This window comes from Dipteris shenzhenensis, chromosome 19, assembly GCF_047967505.1.
Source record: "Dipteris shenzhenensis isolate YYH24624 ecotype China chromosome 19, Dip_SZ_1.0, whole genome shotgun sequence".
In the NCBI taxonomy this organism is placed as follows: domain Eukaryota; kingdom Viridiplantae; phylum Streptophyta; class Polypodiopsida; order Gleicheniales; family Dipteridaceae; genus Dipteris; species Dipteris shenzhenensis.
Window position 1 is genome coordinate 51,085,532 of NC_141614.1, and position 11,797 is coordinate 51,097,328.

Here is an 11,797-nt window from a genome sequence, read left to right on the forward strand (position 1 = left end):
TAGTGAGTCCTAGACATGCCACATATCATATTGGGAGATATCCCATAGACATTGTGACTTTCTAGAGTCTAGTGGCACACTATATAGTGTTGTACTTGTCTATTGTCTAATATATCAGTCAACATCAAGCTCTTTGGTCTCATGTGAGTACTTGTCCATTGCTTTCATTTTCTTTCCATTTCATTTCCATTATGCTTGTTATCTTTCCTTTCCATTCCTAGTGTTAGCTTGCTTCTCTCCCTACCACTATGATCTTTCAGGGGCTGCAATCAGAGGCTGATTGCCTTGGCCAGAATCTTGTAACATGCCCCCAAAAGTGTGATAGGCCTCCATTGGGACACTAAATTTCTGCAACCCCCTTTTGGGATAAGGTGGATGAGACCCTCTGTGAAAGACCCGGGCATCTCGCCGGAGTCCCAAATGCCCTGCAGGGCTGATGTAATGTAGTCTCAAATCATATACCAATATACAATGAAGAAAGAAGGGGTAAGGCCAGAGGTACTTCGAAGGAACTCTCTTTCCGTTCGGGCAGACTTGGTTGAGTTTGAGGCAGAGGAGGAGTTTGTACCCTCTTAGCTCGGGGAGCACATATTTCAAACATCTGTGGATAGAGTTTCCCCCTCAACAAGTGTGGGTGTGCTATCCCCAGTTGAATTCCCTTCTCTTGATAGGAGAAACTTTTTGTAGGAGAGGGCTATCTCCGCTACCAGGTCGGGTAGGATCTTCCATCCAGCCTCCTCCTCTCGCAGATGAGGATTGTCAATTGGAACATTCAGGGCCTCGGGGGTGTACCTCACCACCGCCGTAGGTAGCTGATTCGTATGCAAAAACTTAATTGGGACACCTCCATAGAGCCACAACCTCCATGAGCCAAGGGCGAGGAGAAGCGGGTCAGGATCCAAGTACCACTGTGAAAGAGAGCCATGCTCCATGAAGCCCACTATCCTGATTGGCTGAAACGGTACCTCCAACAAGATATCGTCTATGGATCTCGACAGCCTGCCCTGAAGAAACATGAAATACTAAGGCATCCTCATGTGGGTCAAGAAAAGCAATCACCTGTAAAGGAACTCCCAATCTGGAAAATGCCCCCATCCAGGTGGAGCAAGTAATAGGCATGTCATTTGTGTCCACTCAATCCAAGGGCAAGGCTGCATCAATCTGCTGGACTCTCCCTGCACTCTCTCTGAGATTAAGAACCATCTGGGCCTGTTGGTCTACAGGAAAATTCTTGAAGGCTTTCCATGCTCCCACTGTAGATGCAAGGCCGCTCTCCCATCTTGGCCACTGCATGTAAGGAGAAGCTCCAAGTGGTCTGCCAAGCTCATCCAAAATCCTATCATTCCACATGATAGGCTACCTTTCAATCTCTTCACGGGTGGATGGGGGAATCCTGCGAAGAGTACTCCTGAAGCTAGCCCATGCTTTCAGGATAGCAACCATAAGAGGGGAAGAGGGAGACTTGAGGTGGGTTGTGGTGAAAACCCATCTAGTACTTTGTGTCCAATCCTCTCCTGAAGTGGGCATGCGAGAGTGTATGCATCTAATAAAAAAATCCTTCCAAGGCTCTTGTCCTGGCATAAGCCCTCTCACAACGAACTTGCAGAGTAAAGCTCTGCAGTAAAGCTCTGCACTGTAGATCTAAGTCGATGATATTCAAACCCCCTTCTCTTGTAGGAAGAATCAAGGTCTCCCAAGCCACCCTGGCTGTAACATCAGTTGTGCCATCTAGACCACTCCATAAAAAGTTTTGTACATGCCTCTTAAGCTGAGTGATACAATCCCTAGAGTGCACCAACAAGAGCATACAAACCATGCTGTGGCTAGAAGAACCTGGTTAACCACCACCACCCTGGAAGCCAAGTCAAGTTTGGCCGAGCTCCAGAAAAGGAGCTTTCTTCTTATGCTTTCCAACACCGGAGCAAACTGTTGTGAGGGAGAGATGCCCACCCCAACCTGGCAGCCCAAATATCTGACGGAGAAGCCCCTCTGTACCCAAGTGAAGCCAATATCATTACACCGATCCAGGGTGTCATCCTCGCAAATCCAAAAACCACTAGATTTATGCCAATTAATGTGTGCACCTGCAGCCGTGCAAAACTGTCCGGAAGGAAGTGAGTGTCCTGGGGGAGGCATCCAAAAAAACAGCCGTGTCATCTGCCAACTCACTATCTAGGAGCTCTTCTTCCCGGTGGATAGGAAGCCTCAACCCATAAATATCAGCTTGAGATCTAATGTAGATACTCATAGCTTCCGCCACAAACAAAAAAAGAAACGGGGCAAGAGGACATCCCTGGCGGACGGATCTGGAAATCTGAAACCTGTCCCCTCTTACCCCCCAATGAGCAACTGGCTATGGGCTGATCTGTAGAGAGAGGATACTCCTCTAATCCATGCATCTGAAAAACCAAAGCGAGATAGAGTACCCTCTAAGAAATCCCAATCTACTCTATGGTAAGCTTTCTCAAAGTCCAAGAGTGGAATGGCCAATCTCTGGCGGCTCTGCATGGCCCATTCTGAGGCCTCCCAAAATGAGAAAATATTATCAAAAATACTTATGCCATGCACAAACCCTGTTTGCGTGTCATGAACCAAATCTAGAAGAAAAACATGTAGCCGTAGACTGATGGCTTTCGCCAGAATCTTGTAAAAAGTGCCCAAAAGAGTGATGGGTCTCCATTGAGACACAAGATTCCTCTTACCCCTCTTTGGGATGAGATGAATGAGACCATCTGTGAGTGAGTCCGGCATCTCACCAGAGTCCCACATGCCCTGTAGGGCTGATGTAATGTGATCACCAATCTGCTCCCAAAAAGTAATAAAAAAGGAGGCGGTAAGTCCATATGAACCTGGGCACTTGCCCTTGTGAAGGGCAAGTAATGCAGTCTTGAATTCTGCATTGGTGAAAGGTGCATCCAGAGAAACATACATCTTATCCTTCACCAATACAGAGATACACTACCAAATAACCTCTCTGGCATCATCAAGGGCATGTGTGCCTGGATCTGCAGTAAGAAGGGATGCAAAAAAATCTGAAGCTACACACATGACAGCATCAGGATCTGACTGTAACACCCCATTTGAGTCAACAAGCTGCGAAACACTATCTCTACTATGTCTGGGCCCATGAGTAGAGAAAAAGTGTTTGTTGACCTTGCCACCCATCTGAATCCAAAAGGATTCCCGTGCATGAAAGGCATACTCTTCTCTCTGATCCAACAATGTTTGTAAGTGAGCCCTTGTTGCAGCAAGGCGCTCCTTAATCCAAGCATCTGTGGGCCTCTTCTGCTCTTCCCTCTGGAGGGACGCTAACTGCTGGCATATACAAATCTCAAATCTAAGAATCAGCGATTGAATGATAATAGTTACTAATTCCGGATAAGGCTGTAGCTACCTGAGATGGATGGACAGCTCCACCCTGTATGTGAGATACCCAAATCTGTAAAATATCCTCTGTGAGGCTCTCCTCTGCATAAAAAGCATCTGGAATCCTGACACTGGCAGAGCGTCCTCTCCGATGAGGCTCAAGAATATGCAACACCACTGGAAAATGGTATGGGGTGGAAACCCCAATAGAAATGCATACAGATCCTCCTCTGTCAAGTGCCCAATCGTCTACAGAAAATCTGTCAATCCGTGCATGAATGGGCATGTGTATTCTCCTGTTCGACCAAGAGTACAGGGGTGATTGTGGCATAATATGAAAGGCATCATCCAACCAAGTGTCTCTGCCACTGAATTGAAAGAGAAAGTCGTCCCAGGCTGCCCTCTCCAAATAATGAATTCTACCCTGTCTGCCTCCCTTTTTGTCTGAAGGCAACTCAACCATGTTGAAGTCACCACCAATGATCCAAGAATCTACAATGGGGGCCCAAGAGAGTAACTCCTTCCAAAAGGAGATCCGCTCCCCTCTATTCTTGGGAGCATAAAGATTGAGAAGACCAATCTTACGCCCTCCAATCAAAATAATGATCCATTGAGCTCTAGAACGGGAGATAATACCATGACCAGCAACTAAGGGGAGAATAGAAAGATAGACTGAAATGCAAGTACCTCCCCTTGTGCCCATAGCAGGTGACCAGAAGGTATGTCTTTTTTTGTGTTTGAATCGGCCAACACACCTCGATTGATGAATGGGTTCCCATTCAGTCAATCCGTCTCCACTCACACCAGCCACGAGAACTGTCACTTTTTCAAAAGACGAGCTACAGTAGTTGCAAAAGGATTTGGAGCATGAGTGTTCCACGACTCTCTTTGCACGCATTCATGGCTCACACCCCTCCAAGTCACAAGCTAGAGATTGATGCTGTCGGCACTTCCTCAAGACCTCGCCCCCCACCTCAAGGATGTTCCTTTGTTGGGACGGGGTTTCTTTCAGGTGTGCCTAGATTCCCCGAACATCACGAGAGGCCTGCTACAGGCCGGGTTTCTACTTCTAGGCTACAGGAGGATCTTTTTGTTTCCTTTTCCACTGGGATTTGACCCAGTTGAAGAGGATAAGCAGGGAGTTTCTGTTTTCATCAGATTCCCTGGTCTTCCCTCAGTTTAATCACCAGCTTCTTTCAGTTATTGGCGAGAGGTTTGGTGTGGTGGCAGAGATCCCCCCTCTCCCTGGCGAGCCCTCTTCGACTGCTGAGGCGGTCAAGATGGACGGGGTACCCAGGGTTAGGGTCATTGTCCATGACCCCAATATTTCAGATGACCACATCATGCTACAGCGACCCGACGGGTCTTTCTTCCGTCAGAGGTTTGAGGTTGTAGGTCGATTGATAGAGGGGGGACAGATTGCATTGCACCCGGCATTTCCACTTCAGACCATTTTCCAGTAATTTTGTCCATGTCAGAGCCTTAGCTGAGAGTACGGTCCCACAGTATCACGATCCCAGACGTCCTATACACGGATGAGACTCTCACAGAGGCAGTGTTGGAGATCTGGGTTTCTCATATGTAGGGGGGGTGGCCGGTCCTTCACATGTGGCCACAGCACTTGCCAATATCAGCGACTTCTATCACTCCGTTGCTAGTGCTTGACGAGGTGAGGTACTCAGGCGAAAGATCGGTATCCACCGGGAGTTGGCAGCCCTACAGAGGGAGAAGCAGGAATGACCATCAGATGCTTGGATAAAGGAGCGCCTTGCTACGGCAAGGGCTCACTTGCAGACCTTGCTTGATCAGAGAGTAGAGTATGCCTTCCATGCACGGGAGTCCTTTTGGATATAGATGGGAGGGAGAGTCAATAAACACTTTTTCTCTACACTTGGTCCCAGACATAGTAGAGAGAGTGTTAGGCAGCTTTTTGACTCTGACGGCATTTTGCAGTCCCATCCGAAAACCGTAATGCATTTAGCAACAGCCTTCTATACCTCCCTACTTTTTGCAGATCCGAACTCACAGGCCAGAGAGGTGGCTAGAGATGAAGTTTGGCAGAGTTTACGTGTGTTGGTCACCCCAGAGATGTTATGCTCACTTGATGCATGCTTTACCAACACAGAATTCAAGACTGCTCTCTCTGCCCTTCATAAGGGCAAATGCCCTGGTTCCGATGGTCTTACTCCTTTTTTTATAGCCTTTTGGGATATGGTAGGTGATCATATTACTTCAGCCCTGCAGGGCATTTAGGACTCGGGTGAGATGCCTGATTCACTCACCGAGGGACTCATTCACCTTATCCTGAAAGGTGGCAACATGAATTTTGTATCCCATTGGAGACCCATCACTCTTTTGGGCACTCTTTATAAAATCCTTGCCAAGGCGATCACCATCCAACTATAGCCCCTTCTTCCAGACCTCATCCATGATACTCAGACAGGCTTTGTGCATGGCAGGAGCATTTTTGATAATATCTTTTCCTTTTGGGAAACCATAGAGTGGGCTATGCAAAGTGCACAGAGGCTAGCAGTTTTACTCTTAGACTTCGAGAAAGGTTATGACAGAGTAGATTGGGGTCTTCTTGAGGGCACTCTTCTACGGTTTGGATTTTCAGATGCTTGGATCAGAGGGGTGGCGTCCCTTTATAGGTCAGCCAGGTTTTGATTGGAGGGGTAAGGGGTGATAGGTTTTAGATTTCCAGATCAGTTCATCAGGGATACCCTTTAGCCCCCTTCTTCTTTCTTTTTGTGGCAGAAGCTATGTGTAGGCTGAGCTTTTTGGGATGAGATTGCCCTTGAGACAGGAGAAGGAGCTTTTTGACTGTGAGTTGGCTGATGACACTGCTAATTTTATTGAGGCCTCCTTGCAGTCACTTGATTCTTTCCGGATAGCCTTGGATATTTTTTGCTCAGCTCCAGGGGCACACATTAACTGGCATAAATCCTTTGGCTTTTGGATCAGTGATGAGGACATTCCAGGCTGGGGAGTTGACATTGGTTTTTCCTGGATTCAGATGGGTGTTCCTATCAGGTATTTGGGATGCCAGGTAGGATTGGACATCTCTCTAGCACAGTAGTTTGCCCCAGTACTAGAAAGTATAAGGAAAAAGCTCCTTTTCTGGAGCTTTGCCAAACTCGACCTTGCATCTAGAGTTGTGGTAGTGAACCAGGTTCTCTTGGCCACTTGTGTGTTCTTGTTGGTGCCGGTTGCATCACTCAGCTCATCAGACCAGTCAGGAATTTTTTATGGAGTGGACTTGATGGCACAACAAATGTTGCAGCGAGGGTGGCCTGGGAGACCATTATTCTCCCTACATGTGAAGGCTGCCTTAATGTCATTTTGCAGCGCAGGGCATTGCTTTGTAAGGTGGTGGTGAGGGGACTCATGCCTAGGCAGGAACCTTGGAAGGATTTTTTTTTTGGACGCATTCAGGCTTGCACACCAACCTTGGGAGATGATTGGGTGGACAGCCCTTGCTGGATTTTCACATCAGCCCCTCTCAGATCTCCTGCCTCTCCTCTTATGATTGCCATCTTGAAAGCTTGGGGGAGCTTCAGGAACACTCTTCCAAGGATTCCACCTTCTATTTGGAATGATAGTATTCTTGATGAGCATGCCAGACCACTGGGCACTTCCCATTACATGCAGTGGTCTAAATGGGAGAGAGGCCCCACCTACACAGTAGGCACTTCGAAATCTTTTATCAGGCTACCTCTGAGGATCAGAGACTGCAGTCCGTGAGTCACCATAGAGGGGTAGCACGCAGGATTGAGCAGATAGATGCAGCCATCCCAGTGGAATGGATAGTTGAGTTGCCTATTACTTCCACCACTTGGATGGGGGCTTTTTCGAGGACATCAGTTCCTTTACAGGTGATCGCTCTCCGAGGTCTCGGGGAAGACGCACTGGTCTTTGATGTTGGGGATGGAGGTTTACTTTCCACATCCAAGGATGGCATTCTTCTTGAGGTTTCCTTTCAGCCTGTCAAGATTGCTGGTTTTGTGGACCATGGAGCGGGCTTGCAATGGTACTTAGACCCCGACCCTCTTCTTTTGGCCTTTGTATCCTAGAGGTTGTGGTTATATGGAGTGGATAGATCATGGGCACTGAGAGAGGGGGTTCCCTTCTTTCGTTTCACGGTTGGTAATGCCAGGAGGTTTCAGCTGAACAGTAGGGATTGGATTCCCTCCAGAGCCCCCCATTGGGAAAGCTTCTTCATCACCGCAGATTTGCGTAGAAATTTTTGGAGGAGGCTCTGGAAATCCCTCAGAAATAGAAAGATCACTCTTTTCTTTTGGCTTTCTATTCATGGAGGGATTGCAGTGTACCTGTGGAGATCAAGGTTTGGGGCTGATCCCACTTGTCCTCGATGTCATTCTGCAGAGGAGTCAGTGTGACATTGCCTTTGGGACTGCAGTCAGGCAGAGGAGTCAGTGCGACATTGTCTTTGGGATTGCAGTTAGGCGAGGACTATTTGGAAAGGGGTTGCTCGGATACTCAGCATCTTTCACACTTCCCCTTTCTTCATGACTTGGGGCTCGGTCGCATGGTTAGGGCCCCAGGTGTTTTATGAGGGTGAGCCTTCTTCTTGGGCACTCTCGGTCCACCGACAGGTGATAGAGCCCTGCTCTCTGCAGGATGTGCCACTTACTCCCTTAAGAGCTTCTCATGTTTCAGTGGACACCTCTTGGGAGATTTTGGCTAGCATTTCCTCTTGGCACATTTGGAGAGCCAGAAGTACTGAGGCCTTGGATGGCACCCAAATACACCCATCACAAGTGTTCACGGGTATTTGGAATGACACGGTTCATACTTTGATAGCCATATGGGCTAGCATGCAGGGCCCCTCACGGGCAGCCTCTTCTAGAAGGACTATATTTCTTCGAGTTTGGAGGGGTTCTCCCTTTTTCTCGGAGGTTTCTACCTGATTGAGATGGCACTATCAGCCTCAATCCTTTCTTTTTGGCTCTTGAGCTTTTCGTGCATTGCATGATGTATCCCGTATGGAGCTTGCTCTAACGGTTTTTCTTTAATACTTAATAGAAGTCTCTTTTTGAAAAAAAAAAAAAAAAAGAGTGTACTAGGTGTCTAGGAGGTGATTTATAGTCTAGTGAGTCCTAGACATGCCACGTGTTATATTGGGAGATATCCCATAGACATTGTGACTTTCTAGAGTCTAGTGTCACACTATATAGTGTTGTACTTGTCTTGAGTCATTTCAAATCAGTCAACATCAAGCTTTACATCATGTGAGTATTTTGGTTATCATTGCCTAGCACTTGTTCTTTCATTTTCTTTCCATTATGCTTTCCATATTTCCATTCCGTTCCTAGTTAGCTTGGGATTCTCCGACTGCCATGTCTCTTCAGCTATCACCACCTGATGGCATACAAGCTCCTTACACGGGGGGGGAGAGAGAGAGATTTCAATTTCAATTAACAGTTATTGTGGAATATCATTTTTTGTTTACGGAAACATGAGGGAAGGAAACATGTTTTGATTTCATGTCTGTGCAAAGTTATCCTTATGGTGATACATCTTAAGAGTATTATATCTTTGTATTAAATCTGTACCTTTTTTTTTTCCCCCTAATCCTTTGTACCTTTTATATTCATATAGGCACGCAAGAGAAAGCAAAATAAACGAGTTCCTTCCGGAAATACAGGGAATCTTATAGAGGAAGAATTGAACGAGGAGGACGAGCAAACATTCAGTAATCAAGATTGTCAATGCCTCAATATACACCCAAAGTATTTGGAGAAGATGCATCAACACCAGATTGAAGGATTTCATTTTCTTGAGAGGAATGTTCTAGGGGCTGAACCTGGTGGTTGCATTCTTGCTCATGCTCCTGGAACAGGGAAATCGTTTCTCATAATAGCATTTTTGCAGAGCTTCTTAGAGTCATATCCCGATCAAAGGATTATCATTATGGCACCTAAGGCAATGCTAATTCCATGGGTCAAAGAATTCCGGAAATGGGAAGCAGAGATTCCATTGCTCAATCTTTACGAGACAAACAGCTCAGCTAAATATCAAGTAGCTGTTGACGAGTGTGGTGATCATGCTAGTGTTGCAGTTTATTTACATAGGTTGAGCCTGCTTCAAACAATAAAACAGTGGCAGAGTAAGAAAAGTATTTTGCTTGTAGGCTACTCTCACTTTTCTAGTTTGGTTAAGATGAAAAATAATACGCCTGTGTGTGTGGAGATTAGGAATCTTCTTCTAGAAGTTCCTGGACTCTTAGTACTGGATGAAGGTCACATAACAAGGAACAGGGACACAAAGATTTTGGAATGCCTCAAGAATATCCACACAAAGAGGCGCGTCTTACTCTCTGGAACACTCTTTCAAAATAACTTTGAAGAATTATTCAACCTGCTAAAGCTTGTCAGACCCAATTTTATGAGTGAAAAAGTGAACTTGGTGGAAAATCTACCGGAATCCCTAGTCCAGGAGTCAAAAGAAACTTGCTTTAATGATAAGATATCATCCCCAAAAACTGTTAGCAAGAGGAAAAATAGAGATTTGCTGGAACAGAGGATTTTTGTGGAGAGTTTGGGGCACAAAATTCAGGATGGAAACAGAGAGGAACAAAACCATGCAGTTAAGTGGCTCCACCAACTGACAGAATCTTTTGTTCACTGGTACAAAGGACAGGTTTTGGAGCAGTTGCCAGGTTTGATTGATTTCACAATTGTGCTAAATCTGACACACGAACAAGTAGATGCACTTTCTTCAATACAGAGTCTCATTAAGAACCGTATGGACAGGGACATTAAATCAACGTTTGTTTGTATCCATCCCTCATTGTTGAAAATTGAAGTGGGTGTTACACCAAACTCTCAAGCTGAGGATGATATTTTGCCAGACACTTGTCAAAGCATCATAGATGATGAGGATGTGAATTGTGGAGTGAAAACTAGATTTGTGATAGATATGGTAGCTCTATGCTGCCATTTAAATGAAAAAGTGCTAATATTTAGCCAGTATTTGCCTCCTCTCTCTCTTTTAGAGAGATTCTTCATGAAGTGCAGGGGCTGGTCGAAGGAACATGAAATGCTGAGGCTGGAAGGCAAAACTTTACCTGAAGAAAGAGAGAGGATAATTGAGAAGTTCAATACCGACACAGAGACTAGGGTCTTACTTGCATCTATCAAAGCTTGTGGTGAAGGTGTGTCACTCATTGGAGCTTCAAGGATCATATTCTTAGATATACCATGGAATCCTGCAGTTACACGGCAAGCAATCAGTCGAGCCTTCAGAATTGGCCAAAGAAAGAGAGTTTTTTCTTATCGTCTAGTTGGTGCTGGAACCTTAGAGGAGGAGATACACAGAATAGCCTTTAAAAAGGAATGGCTGGCAAAAGTGATCTTTGAATCGAGTGAAGACAAGGAGATCGACTTGGATTCTCATGAAGTAGATGTGCAATCACAAGACATAATATTTGAGAGCTCAAGCCTAAGAAAACTAGTTAAAAAATGCTATCAAAGTACTTTCCTCTAAATTAGGAAATGATAGCATAGAGATTTTGGCTTGCTTACCTTCTTTGTAACATATCTAATGTATAAAAGTACTCAAGTCCACCTACAGAAATTGCATTTGTATAGCTACAGTCCACATGGCAACATGTCTTAGACTTGTATGCTAACATGTTGAGGGTTTGAGGGGGAAAATGTCTACATCTCGATGTACTTGAATGACAGCATGCATGATACACTAAATTGTGATCTACATACAATGCTGTATAATGGAATGCAGTCCGACCGTATATTGAGTCTTTTTCTTCAGAGGTCTTGTTTGTAGATGGAGTTACACAGGTTAAGTTCGGGAAAGTGCAGTCTGGATAAAGGAATCGTACTAGGACATCCACATGTCAAATTTTCTAGAGAGAGCAAATGACATCCACATTTTGGGATTAATGTATTCAAATGTCCGTGAGAATCAAGGGGGAAAAAAGTGTGTTTTGAGACTAAAACCTCAGATGGCGATCTTGAATTCTGCAAACAGAAAAGGATATTAGCCTTAGTAACTGTAGAGTAGAAAGGTGCAGCTATACATTTTCTAGTTGGTATGCTAAAATGCTTATGATTGTGTAGTAGCAAAATTGCACTTAGAATTTTTTTGGATAATATTTCTGCATGGCAGTGAAACTATTATAATAATAAACTATGGAAAAACATGGGAGGGTATCAAATGAAGCCAACAATTGTGCTAGTGACCTCTCCTCTCAATTGCCTATACTTGCCATCCCTGAGCTTCCCCTTGATTTCTTTGTTTTTCTTGGGAGTGTAAGAGATTACAAAAATATGGTGTTGTAGGCATAAAGTCAACCCTATGGTTGACCAGTAGTACTTGGGTACTATATATACCAAGTACTTGTATCGTTTCATTTGAACATTTCTATTGGAGCTTTCTTGTGTGTACA

The 11,797-nt window shown here is 45.1% G+C and overlaps 1 protein-coding gene across 1 annotated transcript in view; it reads left to right on the plus strand.

Moving 5' to 3' along the window:
* LOC147890611 (protein CHROMATIN REMODELING 35-like) overlaps nt 1-11,219 on the plus strand; it is a 119,053-nt gene extending 107,834 nt beyond the window's left edge. The window contains exons 8-9 of the mRNA XM_087390326.1: nt 9,102-10,861; nt 11,131-11,219. Coding sequence (XP_087246452.1) covers nt 9,102-10,861; nt 11,131-11,219 — 1,849 coding nt within the window. The remainder of the gene's footprint in view (nt 1-9,101; nt 10,862-11,130) is intronic.
* The last annotated feature ends 578 nt before the right edge of the window (nt 11,220-11,797 follow it).